At 40.0% G+C, this 23,944-nt stretch overlaps 1 protein-coding gene across 2 annotated transcripts in view; it reads right to left on the bottom strand.

The window, feature by feature from the left end:
• The window catches only part of snd1 (staphylococcal nuclease and tudor domain containing 1), a 154,671-nt gene that overhangs the window by 102,584 nt on the left and 28,143 nt on the right, over window positions 1-23,944 (bottom strand). For both annotated transcript variants that reach the window (XM_023952284.2, XM_078941681.1), the window contains exons 11-16: window positions 22,832-22,933; window positions 15,040-15,140; window positions 13,065-13,175; window positions 10,878-10,950; window positions 7,791-7,932; window positions 767-876 (exon numbers count right to left, since the gene is read on the bottom strand). In XM_023952284.2, coding sequence (XP_023808052.1) covers window positions 767-876; window positions 7,791-7,932; window positions 10,878-10,950; window positions 13,065-13,175; window positions 15,040-15,140; window positions 22,832-22,933 — 639 coding nt within the window. The remainder of the gene's footprint in view (window positions 1-766; window positions 877-7,790; window positions 7,933-10,877; window positions 10,951-13,064; window positions 13,176-15,039; window positions 15,141-22,831; window positions 22,934-23,944) is intronic.

Genomic DNA, 23,944 nt, shown 5'->3' with positions numbered 1-23,944 from the left:
GTAGAAAGAGAGTGTGGCCTGGATAAGTGGTGGAAGGATTGTAGCAAATTCCATCATGGCTTTGGTCCGTTCACTGCTTCCCATAAAAACCTATTAGCATGTGAATGAACAGACACAGTAAATGGAGTTTCCTAAAGCCCAAGAGCACTGATCCGCTATCAGGTGAGCTTTCTGTAAAATGGGAATTAGCTGGGGAGGATGAGGAGCGTTTGTCTGTGTGCGTGTGTGCATGTGTGCGTTCTGGAGAGTAGTTTACTTGATTGTATAAACCTCTGTCTGAATTTTTGATGAGATTTGACATCACTGAAGGGTGGGGGGTGGGGCGTGTACAGTGCTTTTAGTGCTGTAATAAAATTCTCCAGGGAGAGAAACAATTTAATAAGCGTATTAAAGTCAGTTGTTTCATCTTTGCGTAAAGTAGCCTGACAGTAAAAACACTCACTGCACCAAAAAAATAAATAATAATAATAATAACATTTAAGGAGGAATAATCTGTTCAACATACAAAACTTCCCCTCTAACAAATGAGTCAAACCTCTAGGCATTATATTTTGAAAGGTAAGTATGATTTATGTTAATATGTTGCTGGGGTAAAAGCGGGTAAAACAGAACGCTCGCTGAAAACGCATTTTTGAACAAAGTTCCCGTAATTGCCTGCATCCATTCCAACCAAACGGTTGGAGTGTTGTGGAACACAAAGATCTGAAAAGCAGAGTCAAAAGAAAAAAAAAAAGTGACGGCCAGAGAGTTCTGCATCTCCGCTTACCTCTCTTTGCAGCACCAGCTCTTTGGTAAACAGCATGGCTTGGTCGCTGAAGGGTTCGGCCACCTGCATCCCCCCGGGCATATTACGGGCACTACGCGGACATTCGATGCCTAACGAGACAGCAAAATGTTTGGACACAAAGGTCAGCAGAAAATAAATAAACACCAATATGATCAAATCCGTTCAGTTTTAATCGGTTTGAAATTTACAAAAACGTCAGTCGAAAACAGTCTACATAAACATTTACAACCATTTCAAATCCGATTTGATAGTATAGTTGTTTTAAGAGTATGTTAATCTGAAGAAATGATAAAATCTGTCCAACGCCCAAAGCTAAAAATCACAGGAAGCAATCACTTTAATCCAGCATTAACTGATTAATCAATTTACAGCCTTGATTTAATACTTTATTAACACATTTAGACTCATTACATCTACAGAAAACAACAACTCTAATGTTCTCCACAATATTCTCCTATTTATGCTTTTTTTTTTTTTTTTTTTTTTTAGAAAGTAGCTATATGCTTGTTTTTTTTTTTAAAACTTTCTAATAAATGAGGAACTCAGGATTAAGGAAAAAACAAGTTTTAGTAAATATTAACATGTTTGAAATGCTGACAGCATCTTAAAACCTACGAATATCACCAATGTGGGAAACAGAACAGCTCTTGCAAAGTGTTCTTCCAGTTTTTGAGCATAAGTACAGCTGAAGCACATGGGACTTGATACAGTAACAGTCTTAGTTTGTTCAGAAAAGAGCATGGTTAAAGATTTAGAAATGTGAAATTACAAATAATTTAAAGTACATTTTGGTTATTATAAAAGAAAAAATTCCTTTTAAATGTTTTACTTTTATTAGAAAGATTTTTTTGGCATGAAGTTACGTCAAAACCAGAAATAACATGAAAAGTCAAATCTGATTTCTGGATAATGTGATCACTACCAAAAAATAGCCCAAAAATCAGTATAATTTAGCCAAATCCTTACGGTTTTATAAATAATGCTGAACATCTCATACGATGTCTAAAGTGAGGGCTTTGCTCAAGGGATTTTGAGTAAAACAAATCAAAGCTTTTACCAATAAATGAAGCAAATACAGTTTATTCTCCTCTTCTTGTTTGATCACAAGTTATGAGGAAAATAAAACCAACGCAGCAAATAAAAAGGGTAAAAGTTGCTGCAATCTAAAACTAATGATTGAAATAGAAAGAAGGTTTAATAATTTGATAACTGAACTGAACCCCAGCTGTTTTGTTCCAAAGATGGATAAGCCTATCCCGTAAAAAGAGACCGGAAATCAACAGGTTTGTCAAAGCACCTAGAAAAACAAAGGAAAAACAGAGAGCATATAGGGCCTTGCACGTGGGACTGGGTGGCCATTATTCTGCCAGAACAAAAACAAAAGAGATGAGAGCAAAGGGATGCAGACATGAAAAGAAATTAAAAATAAATAAAATAAAAGGTTTGGGAAGGAAAAAAACAATGCAAAATGTTTAAACTGTGTGTGTGTGGGGGGGTGCAGGAAGTAATTTCAGTGAAGGAGATATGCGTTTCTGCTTGGGTTGGCCTGAGCTTTAATAGAGGCGGGAATTGGTCTTTTTCTTCCTCACGTCACCCTCCACCCCTCTTCTAAAAAAAAAAAAAAAAAAAGATTAATCCCTAGAAAAAAAGAGCTCATGAATGTAATACACAAAGAAGTTTAATTGTATTGTAGAAAAGGGCTTTATAAGCCCACGAAAGCATAAATTTCCAGCTCAGTCAAAAGTTTAAGTTGACAGAAAAATGCTCAAACCCATTTAAAACAACGGATTGTTGTCCAGAAATGGAGGCAGCAAACTGCCAGACGCCAATATGGTCACGCCAGTTAAGTTAAATAAAACTCTTCATTTACATGTGTAGCTACATGCACACTGCTTCCTTCAATTAAATGACCCAACATCACTTCAGCAACACACCCACACGGACTGTAGCCTCCTCTCCCCGCAGCATTTTAACAGGGCCGGGGAGCCACTTAGCACAGCCCATTCCAACATGCGCCCAGATCCATAACTCAGGCATGACACCGAGATAAACATCTGGGTCATACTCCAGGATATCCATCTTATCTGATCCAGAAGACAAACAAGACATACACTGATTGTTCTGACATTACACAACACGGCAAACACCACACGCGGAAAGGGGCTGCTGCACAGCTGCTGCTCGTGGTAGCCTCGAGTGTGTGTCCGCATGTCAATCCACCACGCTTCACATCAGTCATCGTGTTTGATCTGGAAGGTGGGGATCTGAGAGACACAAGAGGCTGCTAAGAAAAGAAAAAAAAAAGATGGTGCTGGCAATGGCTGCACCATTCAACGCTGCCGTGTTTGTAACACTTTCCCCCGTATTTCCCACCACGCAACATTCTCCTGAGGGAGCCAGGGGGGTAGCCCAGTGGAGGGGGAGGGGGGGTAAACAACACGTTTATCTGGAGTTTAGTGCGAGCCGTATGCCCAATGCATTCATGCCTGCTCTCTCAGCTCAAACAAAGAGCTTTTTTTCACAGTCAAGATGCTTTTTAAAACATGGCTGACTTTTAGGAGCTGCTTTCTAATTGGCCTTTTCAGCTGCAACAACAACTATTATTAGATTTGCTCTTTAAGACTCATCATATCAATGCTTTTGAGCATGTTTTTAGTCTCCTGGTATTTCTAGGAGAAAACAAAGAATTTGTAAGAACTTTGCTGTATAACTGCTGCAAACAGAAGAAACCTACAAGCCTTTTTTTTCCTTATAAAGATAAATAATTTCCTTTAATGTTTCCTTCTAAAGTGCCTTTTGAAAATGTGACAGCAAACCTATCAAGATGTCTACGCTAACGAGGTGCACGCTGACGAGCCTTTGACGTTCGTCAAACTTGGACTTTCGCTTTTGGCACAACTGCAGGTAGAAATTGATGCTTGCAGGATGCGGGCAGCTCCGAGCGCCACTGGGCTTCTTAATGTAATTAAGTTACTAAGTCCTGCTTTTTTGACAGGCTGTTGACAGGATATAATTAGTAAAGTGACATGGAACCCAACTTTAGCTGAGGGGGTCTAAACAAGAACAAAAACAAAAATCTGCTCTGAAAAGCATCTTTTCCCATCACACAGAACACCAACGGTTCACCTAAACTTCCATTCCATTCGTCTTTGTTGTCCGTCCAAGTTTTGAAGGGCCATTTTTGGACCCAACGTAAAAGGTTCAGCGGTGGTTTAAAATGCAGGTGGGCAAGACGCTGGGGTCAGGAAAGGAGTGAGGTGGGAGGAGGGGAGTTGCAGCAGGCACACAAAGAGCGCGCTGTCAGGGAAAATCCCTGGATTTGGTTCGACTAGCACCCTCTTTCATCCTCTCGATCCATCATATCACTATGGTTCTCGTGCAGAAGGCCCCATTAGGCCTCAGAGGGCTTAAGAAAAGCTTTGTCCATTCCCCGCAAGCACAAGAGTTCTTTGTGTGTTACATTTACCACATTCAAATTACTTTAGGAAGGACATTTCTATGCGTACTTTGCTGCAGCATGCCCATGCAGCATAATCTATAATTCATTTATAATCTGCAAGCTTCCTTTGGTATTTTAAAAAAGTTCAATATTAGTTGCAGAGTGCACAAAAGCAAATTTGCAGTTTCTTTTTTTTTTTTAAATAAAGTTTTCTCTCCTTTTCACAACAGCCCTCGCTTAGACATGGTAGGTGATTAATTCGTCTGTGGGCCGATAAAAGCTTATATCTCATTTAAAGCTCAAGATTTTAGCTGTAAATGTAACACCATTATAGCAATTACATTATGTGGCAACCCTTAAAATCTGTCTGAGGGCATCAAGATTAGTCAAGCCTGCAGCTTTCTAATGGGTGCGTGAATGTCAGTAAGATCCTGATTGCATTATATCCATGCGGGAAAAGCTCTGCAACTTTATTTTCTAATAACGTTTTATTTAAAATTAGGTTTAATGCTCTCCTTTTCTTTTAATAACTTAGCTTTTATCGGTTGAATTTCCCTGCTGGGGATCAATAAAGTTTATTTCATTCTTCACTTTTTAAACATATTTTAATGCAAATCTTGAAGTTTCCTCACACTATATAATAAATTATAAAGGCACGATAGGAAAGTAGATCCACTTGAATAAAAGGGCCCCAGACAGAACGAAGGCCGATGCTACTTGCTGACTGGATGAATCTGTGTCCGAGTGACGGCTGTTTCATCTTTTTGACAGTCCGCTCCTCAGAGCAATTTTGTTACTAAAAGTGAGTTTCACCTGCTGTGAAACTCCACAAAAACCTATTAAAGCCAATAAAATTTTACAACCTTTTCACAGGCTGCTCCTTAGTTTCAACAGGCCTTTATAACCTCATACTTCACGACAATTGTCATTTTTTTTCCCCCTTCTCTTAACCCTCTTTTCTAACTTCTCGACACCCTACTGTACCTCCAAATTCCCTTTCCTGTGTAGTTTCCCTCTTCTTATAAACTGGGAGACTGCTTTAGCCTTTATCAAACTTACATACGAGGGGCCCCGGCACGGGCCAGCAAGGGAGAGTTACAGGGAAAGGTGCTGTGGGAAAACCAAAGGAAGTGCAGTTTGAGCTCCTGAAGAAAAACTCTGCTTTTCTTTGAAGCTTTTACAATACTTGAAACTTTTTCGACAGAAGGGAGAAAAAAAGACTGAAGATTCCCAGATGAAGCTCGATTTTAAATCAGAAATATGTGGCTAAAAACAAAACAAGAAAAAAAGAAAAAAAAAACACTGCTAGATAAGCCAGCAGTCCAAAAAAAGGAGGAAATGCATTTAGTACGAGAAATCCAAATCATATGACATCACTTTGGGATTATTTCAATTGAAGGCTACTGTGCCTCCCACAACACTTACAGAAAAACAAAGAAGATAAAACATTGAACACAATGTAGAAATAAATAAACCTATGAGTATAAATGAGATTAGTAATGCAGAACTTCCTGTAATAGCAGCATTCTTTACGAGTCTCATTTACTGAGCAGATGACTAAACTAGTAAATTTTGCCTTTAGAGAACACACTTTAAAGTCCCACATGAAGCATTTTTTTTGATTTTTAATAGCATAATAAATCATAAATTTGCAGTTTTTGTAAGCATCTAAGCTTTTTCAAAAGAAGCATTTTGATCTGCTCCTAATTGACCACGATTTGAAGAAAGAATTACTCAGAAACGTCATTTTCCATCTTAATTTTCTTTACACATGTCCTCCATCAGCAGAAATATGCCACATGAACACAAATTTTCATTGGAGTGGGTCCTCAATGATTTTGGAAAAATAATACACTCAATTTATGAGACATCTTTTCTGATAAGACCATTTCTGCCATATTAATCACTACAGCATGTTCCATTTTGAATAAGATGTATGCTAGAAAGGAATAGTTGAAGAAGCTGATACTGTTTTATACACCGATAAACACAACAAGCTCAAGGCAGCCAATTTAATGGCACCGGCTTCTGAACGCGGCCCGTGATGCAGATGGGTGGACAAAACATGAAAGGATAACTTTGACACGAGGGAAGAAGAGGTAGAAGATGGGACGAGCTCAGAATCAACAGCAAAAAAGATAATAGTGGGGTCTACCTGCCTTCAAGGGCTTAATTTTGTTGTAGGAATCATTAAGATAGAAAAAAAAGACAATAGTGACAAGAAAATGCATCTTTATAGAAAGAGGGAAAGAAGATCTCTGGTGGCAGAACTGTAGGAGTAACTTTATTCAATACTGGCTTGACAAACAGAAGATCTTTGTTTTCTTTGCAAACGGATATTTTCCAGTGGGAATGCCACTAATCTGATCTGCGCACAAGTCATCAACTCTAATGTGGCTATAACAATTTATTAATTAGCATCGACTAAATCCATTTTTTGTCCACTTGACTAAAGCATTTCTTACCAGAGGAAGACGTTTCCCAGCTCTGTGGCGAGTTAGGGATGGAGATTTGGCCACAAATTAATTGGAATAAACCAGAATATTTAGTATAAATAAATAGTATTTGATGTTTCGAAAATGCACTGTATGGAAGGCAAATGAAAGACTTAATTGTAAGAATGGTAAAGATTATGTTGAGCAGTGAAAAGGCTAAGCCGCCTTCTTTTTGCCATCGCTTCAGGCGACCGAAGATGGAGGCGCTCTGATTTTATTACCAGTTCAAAATTCTAGGAAAATGAAGATACTAGAATACATTTCTGGACCATCAAACATTCTGCACTTCACACAACTCAAGTCCTGCAGCATAAGGTTTGAAAGAAATCTACAAAGACGGGGTTATTTCTGTCTGTTTATGTACTAAACTTGCAAGAGGAACAAAAAACTTTGAGTGGGTCAAACAAAAACTCAATAAAAAAGTAATAATAACATGGTTTTACAGAACAAAACTGCAGACATATCACTTAAATTCAACTCTTGAACTTATCCGCTCCTCTGCTTATCAGGCAAAAAAAAAAAAAAAAAAAAAGCAATAAACTGTGGATGGATTGACACACTGAGTTGTTGAATGCCAACAGGAACAACTTGACATTCTCGGAACATATTAGGTTTTCACAACATGACCTTCACGGTCAGAAAGAACTAAACTAAAAAGGAGGGGGGGGGTGTTTGCTCTCTGGTTGTAACAAAAAAAAAAAAAAAAAGAAGTCAGACTCTAACTTTCCCATGTAAGGTGTTAGAACCACATCTATCCCAGCTGGCAGAAAGCCAGAGAGCGAAAGGTAAGGTTAAAGGAGACACATGCCTCATGCCAACAGGGGTGGCACCCATACCCTCCTTTAACCTTGCTGTCTCTGAATTGGCTGCTGGGAAGTGTGTGAGGGGGTCGCTGAACTCTTAACTCCAGAGTAGATTTCCAACATGGCACATACTGTTGGCACAAGCTGCTGCATAGACTCGCTCCTTGGTGTAACTTTCAAATACAGAAGTAGTACTTTTGCCATGAAAGCAGCACATGGAAGCTAAGCAGATGGGCCTTTCCATCAGGAGGGGAAAGCATACGCACCAGCCAGGAGGAATGTGATGAGACAGGTTTCTTTGGGCATGTACAACTTTAGCCGGGAGCCGCTGAAGACGTGTTCCACCACTGCTTCTGACCGGCCTGCCCTCTGCAGGAAGGGCAGGAACTGCTTGGCTTTTTGTGTTTCCTAGGACCAACAGAACAAAGAAAAGATCAATTTCTTCCAAATAGATCTGATCTCATTTTTTAAAAGTAAAAAAAGTTTTTTTTATACCTGACAACACAAAAAGGATAATTTATTTCTATGAAATTTATAAAAATGAAAAAAACAATAACAAGGAAACTGTCAACAATATTGTTGACAAACAGAAAAGTGTTTGACAAGGAAGCAGTGAGTTTCCTCCAGACATCTTTATATCTGGGTTTGACATAATAAAGCCTGCCTCACCCTCTCAGCGACACGTCTGGAACCACAAGTAATCAAAAATAATTCTCTCCCTTCCTGCTTCAATCTCCGACTGCAGGAGTGAGTCACTAACTTATCGGTGTACTTGGGCCAAAATTACAAGTGGCGATAAATCCCGTGTATTCGGGCAGGGATAGTGCATCAGCGCACTGTATCAGCAGCAAGGGAAGATTCATAAACGATTTTAAAAAATAAATTATTTGAGCCTACTCCAGGCAGGAGAATGTAGGCACAACACGGTGAGTCATGAGCCCGTGTTGTGTTTGTGTGAGGCAGTGTGGACCGGGAAGTAGGCACAATGGGTCAGACAAGGCTAGCTGGAACAAAAACATTTGTTTGCTTGATGCTGTGGATTTATATCAAAATTAATAATCATGAGATAAAAGCACAACAAAAATTAGACTAGAAACATCCCAAAAAGGACGTCATCCTTGAGGCTTGAAAGGCTCGAGTCTGTGGGTAAAGAGTGTGTGCTTTAGCCGTAAGATGCACCACCTGAACTCCACCTACTGGAATCCAAAATAACCTCTTGAGTGGGAGATGACACTCTCGTTCACACAAACATGTACTGCACCTGCAATGTGTGTGGGCAGCGCAGTCTAACTTAGTTCAGGGAAGGGGGGAGAAAAAAAGGAAGAGACATCAGAAAATAAGAGGACTTCATTATGTAACCTTTAGAGGCTTGAGGTGAGTCAAGTGCTTTATCCACCCTCCTCCCACCACCTCTGTACATCTCCTACACTATATGTTTATAAACCTATCGCGGCTCTATTTGTGACAGCATCCCACTCAACTTTTATAATCCGTTTCAACAAACGTTTCCCACCAAAGGATGCTGACGTACGGGAATATGCGTTTCCAAGTGGGGAGGGGTGTGCCTGTGCATGGCCGTGTGTGGGGATCCACCACAGAAGAGGGACACATTGGGGATGGTGTAAAAATGTTGCCATTTTGGTCTTTTTATTACAGATATCATTACGCCGGCTTTGCCAAACAACTGGTTTGTGTTTTTGTGCTCATGCCCGCCTACCGCCAGTATTTGGCAACAATCGGAGACGAGGAATGACGCACGTTTTACTGAAGACTGACAGAAATGCTAAGACAGGGAGTCTGTGCTGCATAATGGCAGTGACCTGACCCCTACTGACAGGGCGGTGCTTATAAAAACAACTGCAAATGGGCTTACAAAGTGCTGTCAGGCATGTCATTGCTAAGCCACGGTGCATCATAATGCGTACACCACCCCTCCATAGCCTTCGCTGGCTAAATGCGACCATTTTTGAACCAGAGATGCACAGGTCCTCATTTGAAATTAAAGGTTCCTAGTATCCCTTTGTCTCACCGTTATTAAAGTTCATTAATTATTGAGTGCACCCCACACCACGCTCTGTAATCACTCCCAAGCCACTGCAGCACAATGAATGTGGTCAGTTTAGCCAATTAAGTTGGGGAGATGTTTATAAGTATGAAACACACTAAAACCTCTAATGAAAACCCAGAGCTGCTTTGTCAGCACAACAATTCCCTGTCATAATTATATTTACAGGCTTTAATCATTTATCTCTGCCGCTGACACAATGAGACTCGAGGAGGTTATGCTGATGACAGTAAGAAAACATCCAAGGGCATTTATGAAGAGCATGCTTGGACCCATTAGCTGGATAATAAAGCCTTATTGGTGTCTAAAAAGTTTAACCTGTTAGGGCCTCAGGTGCTCTGTAAATGGGTTGATAACTTGAGGGACAAAGCAGAGCGTCTGAGCAGAGGCGAACGCATCAAGTTAACGCAGTCATTTACAGAGCTGACGCATGCAGTGTCGGATTTAATTCCAAGTCCTCTGGCGTCTACAGGTTCAGGTGTTACAAGAGAGTTCAGGCGATAAAGCCCGTCTTCCGTTTATTTTTATTTATTTTTTACCGCGGCAGACTCTGGCTGGTGGAATAAAAGAAATGAATATTGATTATTTTTGGTCGGGGAAATGGCTTGCTAGCATTTCTCGTTGTGGGGACAGAAAGACAGAAAGCGTCAGAGGTTGATAACAAATCATTTGAAGTGTGTTAGCGGAATAAAGGTTCGCTCTAGAGGCTTTTATGGATAAAATGAGAAATATGGATTCATATGGTTTTATAAAGAGAGTTGACTAAAGAAAAATGCAGCAAAGAAAAAGACATCACAATTTTTAAAACCACTTTCCTGGATGATACAAACAAATTGTGTCTGAAAAGAATGTGTACCATTACTGCAAGATTTAATGGTTTTTCCCACGCTAATGTTCATGCCATGGGGGCTTCCAATAAGGCTTCATTAGTCAAATGATGCCTCAATCAAGCCCCTGGGCACACGTAAATAAACCAAGACCTAGCAACGCTGATGTTTTTATTAATGCTGTTTATTTTTAGAGGCCATTTGTAGGGATGAGTAAACAATTATGGTCTTGCCTTTAGAGAATTACTGGCTTTACATGTTCTTAAGAGTTTTGGTGGGGATATGTAAATGAGTCCACATTTAAAAAAGATTTTATTCTAATTATAGTCAATGCATGTTAGCTTAGTGCACATCGATGCTTATCCTTTTATCCACATCCTGTTAAACCTTTTATTCATGCCACTGTGTAGGATAACGTGAAAATGCACATTAAAAAAGAAGGAAAAGGAAAAAAAACATACCCCAGAGATATCAGCCACTCTGTGAATGGGTACCTCCTTCTTGCTGTGCAACCCTTTCCCGTTCTTGATGGCCCTAAATTTGAACAGTCAAACATATAGGCACATTTCAAAACACAGTTTTCATACACATCGTAAACATGTAGCAGGGATTTCTTTTGAAAAAGTTCATTTTTGAAGTTTCCCTAGGCAACCATTGGAAGGAAATCTGTTGCAGAGATGAAAAGTTTTCATGGTGGCTGAGGAACCATAATGGAGGACAACTTGTGTTAAATGACATATGAAGAGAGATGAGCACTTCCTTTAGAGGTGGCTAAGGAGCGGCTGCTGGTGAAAGCTACTTTAAAAAGCCTTAAGGGCCAAAGCAGATGAAGATGACTAGTGATCGCCGAGTTTGAGGGCCATCCTTTCACAGTTGGGCCAGATAGATGGAAAGTGATGCCTTGGAAAGACTACGGGTGTATTGGCAAAAGTCTGGCGATAGGATATATTGCGATACATGTCAAGTGTCACTCGTTCTCGTCTGGAGCCCAATACTAAGCACCACAATCCAAGTTTCGGTCCGGTACCCACCCCAAGCAAAAACCAAGTTGTCTCATAACAAAAAATGTGAGGCTGGACTGAACATTTAACACCAGCTAATTATCCCAAGATGTTCTTGTTTTGGTGCGGTGTAGAGCTGTGTGCTTTGCTGCCAACTAACGGTCGAAGGTTTAGGTAGAAAAAAAAAAAAAAAAAAAAGACTGAGACGCTGAAGGACGCTCAAATAAATAAATATTCCCCTGACAGCATTTTAAATCGATTAAAGTTTCGCCAAATGAAATATTGGGACACGTCGCCAAATCGATTTTTCCCTGCACCCCAATTGAAGACACCACCTATCCACAGGTATTTTGACAAATGCTGATTTTGTTTACACACTGTCCCGCTAGCTTACAGCCCCTCACACCCCCAACTTAAGATTAGCAGTGCAGCAAAAACATCAAATCCATCATGACAGAAATGTTACAAAGACATTAAACACACTGAAAAACCCAATATTTCCTTAAGCAGATTATTAAACTAGATTTTCACGTTCGAGACATTTAAGTGTCCAATGCCTTTAAGTGAAAAACCACTACCCTTACATTAGGCTAAGGGCAAGTGTGCCAATTTCAGTTGTTGAAGAAACATTTGAAAAAGCTATGCGTGGATATGAAGTTTTACTCTCACTTAACGAAAATAGAAATGATCATTTCTCAAAATGCCGTTTAACATGAGAGCTTGGTCCTTGGTCCAGAAAATGAGCATTTATGAAAAGAAGAAAAGGCCCGTGCAGATTGCCTGTTGAAGAGCTTGGGGTCCTAGAAGGCTGTGGGCCACTGGCTTTGTGTGATGGAAACTAAAAATATAACCAAGGCTAAAGACAGAAGCCTCTCATCAGCTCTAATAGGACCCCACGTGGGACAGAGAGCGGCAAAAAGAGAAGGGGAAGAGTGAAAAAGAAATAGGAAAAGAGAAGACCCAGAGGAGCAAGGCCAAAGAAGGACAAAAGTGAAAACAGCCAAGTTGCAGAAACAAGGGCAAATGTTGAAAGCAGGAAGGATAGCTGGAGTGGAAAGGCAGGAGAGAAAAAGAGGGCAGGTAGCCACCGACAGTGTTTTGGGAAATAGAAAAGGGGGAGAGAAAGAGTTAATCCTATAAAAAGGGGTTGTGACTGCATCTGTTCTACCTACAGCAAGCAGATCTTAATCTATGGCAGAGTCATAAAGCTTGTACTAAATCTCTCTCCTGCACATCCATATAATTATATTCATAGGGGCTGTGTAAAGAGAGCCCATGATTTAGCGTCCAGTGCCTGGGAATGTGTATTTGAGCCCAAGAATACAAAAAAAAAAAAGGAGGGAGAAGAAAAAGATGGATAGGAGCACCAGTGCATGAATGGGTAAATATTTAAAAGAAACGAGATGAAAATTCAGAAATGACTGATATGCCACAGCTAATGATGGCCTAGCTACAAAATATTCTGTACATTCTCAGAGCCTCAAGGTGCTTCTCCTCTGTTACCTTAGAGGTACATTTGTCGAGTTTAATATTAAAATTTGCAGTTTGGCAAACGGAGAGCTTTCCTTCATTAATGGATGTATGTAGTTGTGCAAGTTTATATAAAAGATGAAAGAGGCATGTGCAAGTGCTTTGTGTTTTCCTCACCGGGCTTCTGCGGCGAGCAGCTCATCATAGTGGGAGGAGCGCTGGTCGTCATCCTGTCTGTATCTGATGACTGTGGCGAGGCCTTTACTGACAAGAGCTTCTGCTATGTTTCTGGGAGAAGAAGGAGGTCATTTCAACACTTGTTGAGAGGTAAAGAAAGACACACACAAAAAGAAAACATTGTTCCCATTGACTGGTCATTAATGTGAGATCACCCACAGAAAATGGCTCAATTCCAGTTCCAATGAAACAAAGAGCCGGACGTCGTCAGTGAGCAGTTATTGGTCCGAGTCTGTTTAAGGCAACACTTCTATGGCAACTTTTCTCACCAATCAGGAGTGAGCGCGTTGAAAGTCCGTAACCCCTACCACTTCAAGACAGGCGACACCAAATCTATCAAATGTTGAAAAGGTGGCACCCAGTACTTTTGTTGAAGCTCCCGATTTGTCCGTTTATAACTTGAACAACTTCACTCAGTCCAATTCTCATACACAGTCAATGATTGTACCAAATGTTTTTTGTCTTCGAATTACTGTTTAGTCCTTAAAACCCTTATTAGGGTCTTTTTAATACAAATTTACCCCAGGCATTAAAGTTCCATAAACAAATGTTTAAGTATGTATGGGAGAAATAAAATGGGTGCATAAGAAACTAAGAACACAGTAATCATGCCCACAGAAGATGGAAAATACAAGCTAAATTTTTAAAATTTCTTAAGGAAACTTCATTTTTTTCAAGGCAGAAGCAAATTTTTCTTAGCATCTTCAAAATGTTCTGAATTTGTTTTAGTTGTCATTAAGAATCTATTTTAAATTCAGTGTTCTTTTTTTTAAATTTCTTTATTGATATTTGCAGTTAAAAATGTGTTCTAAACTTGTAAAAACCTGTCTTAAGTCCTAATCAAAACATGTCTTGCAAAGGATATCAATAGAAACCTGCAAAAAACTAAAGCTGCCGAGTCTCTAAGAACTTTCTTGCCCAAACACATCGAGTGTACAGACACTTGAACCACATGGAAAAATTTATTACACATAGCGTACGATAAGACAAGGTTATACAGGGTCAAAAACGATTCATTCTACCGACCGCCTCAGTCCATGGCTTCGGCATTCACACAGGCAACATCTACTGTTATCTGAGAATCGAAGAGGATGCTATAGACAGGGTTGTAATTGAATGTTTACAGGGCCAGATCCTGACCTTTGTGCAGACAAGTACCATCAGATACTGAACAGCTGGTGTGATGATGGAATTGGGTCTCTGTCTCCCCATGTGTGCATGAGAAACAGCTTTGTGACTTTAGTAATAAAAGAATATTATAACAGGAGATAATTGTAGCTTTTGAATAAAAACAGACTTCTAAAGCTTAATTCTGGGCCAGGTGGTAATAAAGCTCCTTTTTTGTTTTGATTAATTTCAAACTAGCGAAGAGCATTTATATCTGGGGACGGTTAAAAGGCATCAAAACGTCTGAAATGAATATCTTCAAAGCACTGCTCCTAGATTAAAAATAATTGCTTTCACTGATGATCGTTTTCAAAAAAAGGAAGCTCTTTTAGATAGCTGTGATTCCATATAGGATTAGCTCACCTTATTCTTACCTTTCTATAATGTCTTTTGTCAATGCTTCTATTAATGAGGTGTCCGTACCACAAAAATTAAGCGTAATGGCATTTTAAAAGTAAGCCGTGGAATTTAATAATCAATAAGGCTTATTGTTAATGCAGATCAATTAAAGGTGAATTTCTAAAACCCAACCTTAACACCTACTCATATGAGACTACGATCTAGCAGCTGAACAGTGGCCAACATTTGATTCCAGGTTCAATTCCTGTTCTGCCCACCTATTTGTCAAAGTGTCCTGGGGCAAGACATTGAACTTCACGTGGCTCGTAGTGGTCAGAATGGCTCTACCACCATCGGGGTACCACTGTGTGTGTGAAAGATGAGGGTGAAACATTCAGCTATTACTTACATGCCACCGATTGTGACTGTGGCACAGGTGCGTTCTGAGAAGGCAGGCGTGCTTTCCCCTGGACCTGTAGCTGCTCTGATGTAGTCGACTGTCACATTGACCTGCGGGGTCAAAAAAGGAACACAAAAAGGAGTCAAGAGAGTAAAGGCAGCATAAGTTACAGTAATAATTGTTAGGCGGAGTGTTCTTTGCGTGTGTGTGTGTGTGTGTGTGTGTGTGTGTGTGTGTGTGTGTGTGTGTGTGTGTGTGTGTATTTGGGTCCCTTTGTTTGTCCCACTTCTCAAGGTCACCCAGTCACTGTGAATCACATCAAACAGCAGTATAGAACTCCCCAGAGGAGCAGTATTAACACACTGTGGGTGTTTGGGACAACACACACACACACGACTGATAGAACCCAAATGACCCCACACTGTGCCATCTCAGCACTGCTACTGCGGGATAGACTCCGGTCATTCAACCCAGAAGATGCAATTTTGTCACTCAGCTGTGTGCATGTGCATATATCTGCAGGCATGTGACAGGGAAAGCCTCCTTTGTAGGCCAGAAACAGGAAGACGGCCCCAGCGGCGAGGAGGCAGCCAGAATGCTGCACACTATCAACTGTTTCAGAAGCCGCACACCGGCCATGTCAGACAAACGTGCCAGGGAGGATAAATGAAGACAGGAGTCAGGCTCTATAAGCATCATAGAGCACACTCGATTAAGACAGAAACTTCGGATGAGCCCGTTATAGGAACATGAAGAAACAATGGCAGCCTGTCATTAGACAAGTTGAGGAGATGGCGCTGTGAGAAGGAGACGAGACGCTGCCAGAGCTCAAATTTGGACTGTTGTTCGGCACCAGGAGAATCTATCATTTTACAAAAGACTGTGGGGAGGGGAAGGAACATTAGGAGGGCTTTTCATTATGGTAATAATTCGTCTCATTTCCATTTTTTGTTTTTTTTGTTTTTTCATCTCAAATGTTGGCATCCCTTTTTCAGGATGCAGCAGAGACATGAACACCACCAAAGCACTGCAGAAGCATGCTGGTGATAAGATTCCAAACCAAAACATAAAACTGATGGTTCTCATAGGTGAACACAAGCTGATTGCATCCCTAAACTAAAGAACTTGAATGCATCCAGGCTATTTGTTCTACTTATGTTGTTCAAGTCCATCTGCAAGTCCAATTATATTCAGTTAGACACACTGCAATCATCTGTTGCGCCATTTTAAAAGCATTCATTATGATTATGTCATTTTTAGTCAAACTAAAAATGCTGCATCATTTTCTAGGACAGTTTCTGCAGAGCTGCAGTAGTTCATTAGACGTTTGAAATTTTTCTCGAGGGGCAATTGATTCCAAGGTGCAGACAGTAGCCTGTGATTGACATTGCATTAAAACTTTAATAAGCAACACCATAATTCCTATGTTAGAAGAGAGGCAGAATAAATATCAGAAAGTGACTACTGTGCGAGAATGTTCAGCGGAATAGCGTGTACTGATTAGATTGATTGTATGTCAGCATTTAGCAGCTGGATTGCCCCGGGGACAAAGGTGTTCTGCAGCCTGGGCAGTAGAGTCTTATGTTCTGGATCCTCAAACTCAGGAGACAGAACATTAGAGGGATCCTGGAGGATTTTGCGTGCTATTTTTGCTGTTTGCTGATCACTTTGTTATGTCCTCAATTGGAAAAATGTCAAAGCCATGTTAAAAAACATGATTTTCATTGGAGTGTGTATTTAAATCTCTTGGAAAAGTTCCTAAAGATTTAAAATCCAAATATATTAATAAAAGAAATGAAATACTTCTTTTGGATACAGAATAAATACATTTGAATGGTGCAGCACATCCAGACATGCTACGAATTCAATGTCCCCCAAACTGTGTATTGTTCAAGTGTGTAACTGTTCAACTGGAGAAAGCTCATATCAGCCCATAACTGCAGGGGTTCGCATCTACCGTGTCCAGTCAGTAAGCAACTTACCATTGCTCTCATTACCCATCCAATAACCATTCTATTATCCTCACACAGTGCTGCCTTACTGTAATGTGCACTCAACCTCAGTGAAACAAAGCCATTTAAATGAGGAGAAAAACATGAATCCATTTAGAACAGTTGTTTGTTCTGTATCTAGAGCCATGGATGAAAGAGCAAAGAGTGATGTGGAAAAAAGTGAGACGAAGCCATTTAAAACAGGAAGAGTGAAGCGAGATGGCAAGATTAGGACGAGGGGAACTGACACGGGGAAAAATGAACAACTGAAAAACAGCAGATCTGCTGAGAAGATTTAAACCCCGTTAGTCAAGGTGATGACAGATTATAAACTTTGACCAGCAGTGCTAGATTAACAGAGTCCCAGGCCTAATTTCCACAGGCCATCTAACATATCTTCTGATAAGGCAAATCCATCAACATGAACCCCTCGGAGGAGAGGGAAAAAGAGAGGGAGAGGCGGTGGATGGATCAGAAAGTGGGGGAGTGATAACAACAGAGGCAAAGTGTGAGACTAAATGTGTTTGTTCTGCCAAGGCGACAAGCAGGATGGGAGTATTGGGTTAACTTTGCCAAAAGAAACATGAGTGTAATGTGTTCGTATGAGTAATGAGGACAATTCTTTCTTTGGTATTGATGACGCTTTCACAGAAAACTGTGTGAAGCTATGACACAAAGAGTATCTGGTGCCATGTCACGATTTACAGTCATCGCCCAGAATGGACTTGACACGAGTAGTTTTCCAGACAGGAACACAATGAAAGCCTGCAAGCTCTAAAAAATCTCGATGGAAATAGTTTTTTTTTTCTCCCCCCCAACAGAAACAGCTTTCTGCACCTTCTATTGAAGCCAAGCTACTAAAGCGGATTTCCTTTCAGCAAAATGAATTTGTGTTTAAAGATTTTGGAATTTCCCGCAAAAACAAATTATTTGTGTTGTCGTTTCATTGCTTTTTGCCGTGCTAATCATTGTAAACCTGTTGTCGTGCAAATTGTGATTTTAAAATGGAGCTAGCTACATAAAAGCTCTCCAATTCATCAAGCTAAGCTCCATGTCATGCTCATCTGTTGCTATAGCAACAGGAGACAACTAGCCTTGCTCCTTATCCAGCTTGAACCAGACAAATGCAAAAAAAAAAAAAGACAGAAAGAAAGAAGAGCCAAGCTACCATTTAAAGACAAAAAATAGTCTAATACCGGGACATCAGTGTTGGGAGGACCTAGAGGAAGCCCCACTTTGCATTCACATGTAATATTTTGCTAAACTCAAGTCTAACCACTTTGCATCTTCTTGAATATGCACCTCAAGCATTCTTTGAAATCAACTCTAAGAATATATCAAGTAGCATATTGTGCATCAGATGCTTCCTCATACGCGCACCGATGAGAAGGGGAAACTACTGCCAACAGTTCTACACAAGCAGCTGTATAACAGGAGCCACTTTGAGCATGTAGGATTATCCGAATGTGCTCAACCCTGATAAGTGGCTTAATGCAACATTTCCATTTGACGTTTTTTTTTTGCTGAGACTGAGACCCAAGCACACAAGAAGCACTACTTATAAAGTTAGCCAAATCAAGCTTTTTGGGATTATGTCACCATGCCTGCTCTGCCGTTTCAGCGAGGGTGGGGATGTTTTTATCGAAGAAACGAGACAGACATTGAGCAACACTGAGAAAGGACAAAACCACCAATGTGCAACTTGAGTCGTTTGTAAAGAGACCTACCAGCTGAATTACTATTGCTGAAAGACAGACGGAGCTATTGAGATATACTGCAGCCCTCCAAAACAATGTCATGTTTACAAATATGCAGCAGTTAATATCCAAGAACTAAACCATTTTTATATCTTATTGCTCTTACAACATGTTTTACAGAAAGACAACAGAAAGCTAAACATATGCAACTGGAATGCCATTAGAGACCAGAGTGGATCACTAAAGACCTTTAAAAATCAGAACCTGGCTTGGTCTTTTGGTACAAACGACCACCAACACTTCAGAAGATTTTAAATAAAGTTTAAGGTAAAGGGTGGAGGTAGCCCTTTTCCACAATTACAGCACATTACTGCACAAAACAAGGTCTACTATGACATAAATGAGAGTTTAGGAAGGAGAAATGGGCTGGCACAAATGTCATTTGGGATTAATTGGAGAAAAGACCAGATCTTCTCATTCAACATCAGCGTCTGACCTCCCAGAAGGGCTTCCTGGAAGAGTGGTCAAAAACATTCCCATAACACTCCTCAAGCTTGTGGAAAGGCTTCCTGCAAAAGCTCAATCAAAACAGCTAATAAGGCAGACAAAATTTCTACTTGAATGCTTTTCTTTTTGGCAGAAACTTTGAGTCCATGTAGGGTTCATTTATATGTACTGGTCCAGATCCGTCTCTGCAGAGATGGCGGCTCAGAAATATGATGCAACTGTAAGTGGGTTGACAAAGCTGCCATTGTTTGAGTGCAACATATACACTAGAGCATATCCAGGCATCCAGCTTGACTATTAAACAATGGCCAAGGTATTATTGAACAGTTTGATAAAAGTCTTCAAGGGCTTAATTTTCAACTGGAAAAGAGAAAAAAATATTCAGCCTCAGAAAGTCTGATTAACCTTATTCAACGAGACCTTTCTGGTTGCCAAGGCAGCTAAAACTTAGTTTTTTTAACTTTGCAATTATTTTTAAGAGTAAAACACTAACTTTTATTCTAGCAACAAAGAACGATGAGCAAAGCAGCATTCCTGATCACTGTAGTTATTGATTTTACTGCTTGAGGAGGGAGGAAGCGGTGCTGCTTTAAAATGGGCGGGAGGCTCTCCACCTAAACCTAACTCACATCAAAGAGCCGATAAGCGCACACATGGGAGATCGGTGTTCAATATTAATCAAATGTGGGGGCAACATAATGGTGTATGTAATCTATACAGTGCCGAGCAAAAGTGAGGGCACTTCTTTTTATTTCATGAGTATCATTTCCATACAGCAGATTAAATTACTTAATAAAACACACGAGACGCAAAGAAACTGCCTTTGCGTTTGAAAAACACAAATGTACAGACATGGTTTATCTACAAGTCACAAGGTGAATCTAGGGTGTTTTTAAATCAGTTGCTTCTACAAAAAAACTAAAATAATAGCAAAGTACAAGGGGTGCAACGATTTATCGACCTACTTGATGAATTGATTTATATTCCTACGATCCAACCAGACTGAGCTCTCTGAGGCAACTTGGCCAATAGAAGTATACAAACTTTTCATAATGAAATAAGCCAATTAAATTGATACTGGAAATCTTCTAAGCGCTTACCGGTACTTCTATGCCATGTCTAAATCTGTAAACCATGTACCGGTAAATTCAAAATTAAAATGAATCAAATGGCTTGAAACATTCGAGACGGAAAAAAAGTGCATAGTCTATCCAGGCTCCGGGGAAATCGAATAGATTCTGGAAATTACTGGTGATACTCAGCACTACAACTACGTACCATCACAGCGAACAACACACTTGATGAAATGCTTTTTTTATGTCGTGCTAATCGTTGTAAACCTGTTGTACAAATTGTGATTTAAAAAAAAAAAAAAAAAAAAAAGCTAGCTACAAAAAGCTCTCCAATTCATCAAGCTAAGCTCCAAAAAATGACGAAGCTATCATTACAGTCCAAAGAGGCGAAACACTTTAAATTTTGCAAAGACGTGGCCATACAGTGTTGTGGAATGTTCTAATAGGTTCAGTTTGTGTGGAAAATCAACAGTGGGCTGAACTTTATGAAAATAAAATGTGAATTGTTTTGACAATAATTTCCGTTTACCTGTTTGTACACATTTAATTTACACATTATCTTGCAAGAAATTCAAGGAATCTGGAAACCTTCACCTGCACTGTTCAGTGCCAAGGTTTTTATCTGCGAGTCACACTGGTTGAAGTTTTGGCTAAAGAAGTCCTGGATCGACTATAGGTCACCGAACCGGATTGAATCAGATCATTCAACATAAACCAATGTCGACTATGAATAGTATCATTAACCACAAATTATTATATGAAATGTTACACCCCTATGAAGTTAACAATCATCACCAGGGTAAAGCAGCAATCTTTGTGCAAAACTCATTCATACCCTCAAAAAAAAAACAATCCACTGTCGAAGCTGTGCTCAAGAACCTCTATGTGATTAACCCTCCAATTGGACTCTAGAGTGATTACATTGTGCAAGACAAATTCTGATGCACCATGTAAACAGGCCTTCTGACCCAATCGAGTATAAAGATGTAGCCAATCAAGGAATTGGCTACTTGTGGTGCATACACAATGATGTCCCCAACGGGATCAAGAACAAAAAGCAGCCTTTACTTTCAAGCTCCAGTACAGGACAAAATCACTTAAGCTTTATAATCTTTCTAGATTCACCAAATTCTATTAATATTGACATATTATGTTTTCTGTAGACAGTTCTCTAGTATGTCTTTAAACAACTGGTTAGACAACAAAATGCAAACAGCGTTTACACACAGTTTTATACAAGACCTACAAACGCCCATACAGCACCACTATTAGGCTTTAACATGAGCCAAAAATGTTATTAGCAAGTTTCTACACTCATATGCTTCCATATGATGCAAGAACCCACCATTATCACACCGTTCTTCTCTTTTCACAGCTCAGCAAGGCTGTAGCTCCTCTATTCCCATTACACAGGTACTCATTATTTCCAAACACTACAAATAAACAGGAGACGTGTTCAGGCTTCACTTGCTGAAAGCCAGCTCTGGGCTGAATTTTCTATCATTAAAAAAACATTAATGAGGATGATTAAGATGACTCTGATGAAAGGCTGGGACAGAAATATGATTCTCACTCCCATACAGAGCGCCAGGAGGATTTCTTTTGGGTTTTGGTTTTGAGTGGGTGCATATTTTTTGGATTGTTTTTCTTTTTTCAAATCTATTGTGTAGTTATAAAAATACAAAAAACAAAGAGGCATTTTGAATCCAGATGAAGGGCAACATGGTCTTGTAGAGATCTGTGAAGTAGCTTCATACATTCACAGACCAACAGAAGTATTATGCCATCTTCTTAAATCAAATATTTTTTTCTTTCCTTCCGAATCTCTAGAAATAACATTACTTTCTTATACTTTTATAAGAGTCTCTAAGCTTTACATCAACACAGGTTGGCACTGTTCAACTGTACATTTCTACAACCATCCCACATGCTTGAAACATAATTCCTCTGCACCAAAAGATGTCAACAAGCTGCAGAAAGAATACAGCCGGTATCTACAAAACTGCTGCAAAGAACAGCATCACATCATCACAAATATTGCTCCCATTCACTTAAGCTTAAAGGAGGTGAATTTCATCAAAGCAAGTTCAAAACAATAATATATGTAAGGTCAAATCTCTGATATTTGTCTAGAGCACAGCTTAGTTTAGTGGAAGGCTCTGCTGGGTCAGAGGCAAGTTAATAGGAGAACAACCCCCCCTCAGGTGTTCAGACACAGTAGATCAATAGACACAAGAGGAGGAAATCAACACTGCTTGTTTAAAGGGTGCGTCCAGGCCAGCACCGAGCCCCTGGGCATACCAGGGGTACTTGGTATTCATTCAGAGACAGAGGGAAGGACTTATCCAGCTCAAAAACACATTTGGCTTTCTGTGAAGGCAGCTAGAGGTTTAGGGAGCATTTATATAGCCTTATTGGGGGCCAAGACCATTAATTTCCTTTGAGAGAGGTGATTGGAGGAAGAAAAAAAAACAAATCAAACTATACAAAAACAAGAATTTGAGAGTTTTCAAAGTTGGTCAATGATTCTTACCTTTTTACCGATGAGCTTCTTTCTGAGGAATTCGCGGGCCTCAAACATGTATGGGATGTCATAGAGCGGCCGGAATCGCTTGTCTTTGTCCTTGTTTTTCTCCTGAATACAATTGAAGAGGAAGGAGGAATGGGGGGGGATAAAAAAAATGTTAAAGTTATTCACATTAGGAATTCAAAGTTTTACTGCTAAATTAATCTGCTGAAGAAGTCAATATCCTTAATTAAAAATAAAAAAAGACAACAGTCACATTCAAATCTGAAAAAAAAAGTACACATTTAGGTTTGTCTTGCATCTCAGTCCCAAGGGAAAGACTTGCCATGGAGTTCTGAGAAATATTTTGGTCTGACAAACATCCACACACTCTGATGTGCACACAAACACCTTCAAGCACAGCGCTCCCCTGTAGCTGACATATTTCTCCGAAAATATTAAAATTAACACTTACCAAGTACACGCAGAGGCAAAGACACCTGTGTTAAACAGACACAATGGAAAAATGGCAGTCTGTGCTGCGCAGGTACACGCTCAGCAGCACACACCGTCTCCCGCTGTCTAACAGGGGGAAGGCCACAAATAGAACTTATTTGCATTTTCAAAGAAGGCTGAGGTTTAGCGTTGCTTCCAGAATGAACAAATAAATACACGCGAGTGACACGTGCGTGAAAACAGTACGTCTAATGACGAGGACACCGTCAGAAATTTAACTACAGGTGTCGAGAGGAAAACTGCTATAAATGACAATACCAAAGTGCTCAACACCCTTGCTGCCCTCTTCAATGAACACCATCATTATCTATCGTACAAACAGGAGTCTTCGAAATGAGCACACGGGCTTGGAATAAATCCTCATTTCCTTCCCTCTTCAATGCTTTTCATTCATTTTTAATGACTCCCCAGTTGTTCAGAGATGCCAGGTGTGCCACACAGCTGGGCGAATGGATGTGAAGAGAACACACAGGGGGAGAAATGGATGTGTCAGCATGTGTAGGAGTTTATGGCTCAATTAAGGTCTTCTTGACAAATTTTGCAGGAGACAGGCTTCACTGAGATTGCAGACGGCCTCATTTCAATGACAAAACTTTGTCCTTGGAATTTTGCGTCCCAACAGAC

The sequence above is a fragment of the Oryzias latipes genome, chromosome 23, assembly GCF_053564925.1.
Source record: "Oryzias latipes strain Hd-rR chromosome 23, Olatipes_Hd-rR_3.1".
NCBI classification, from domain to species: Eukaryota; Metazoa; Chordata; class Actinopteri; order Beloniformes; family Adrianichthyidae; genus Oryzias; species Oryzias latipes.
The sequence above is the reverse complement of the archived record's forward strand: the minus strand, read 5'-3'. Positions and strand labels throughout refer to the sequence as shown.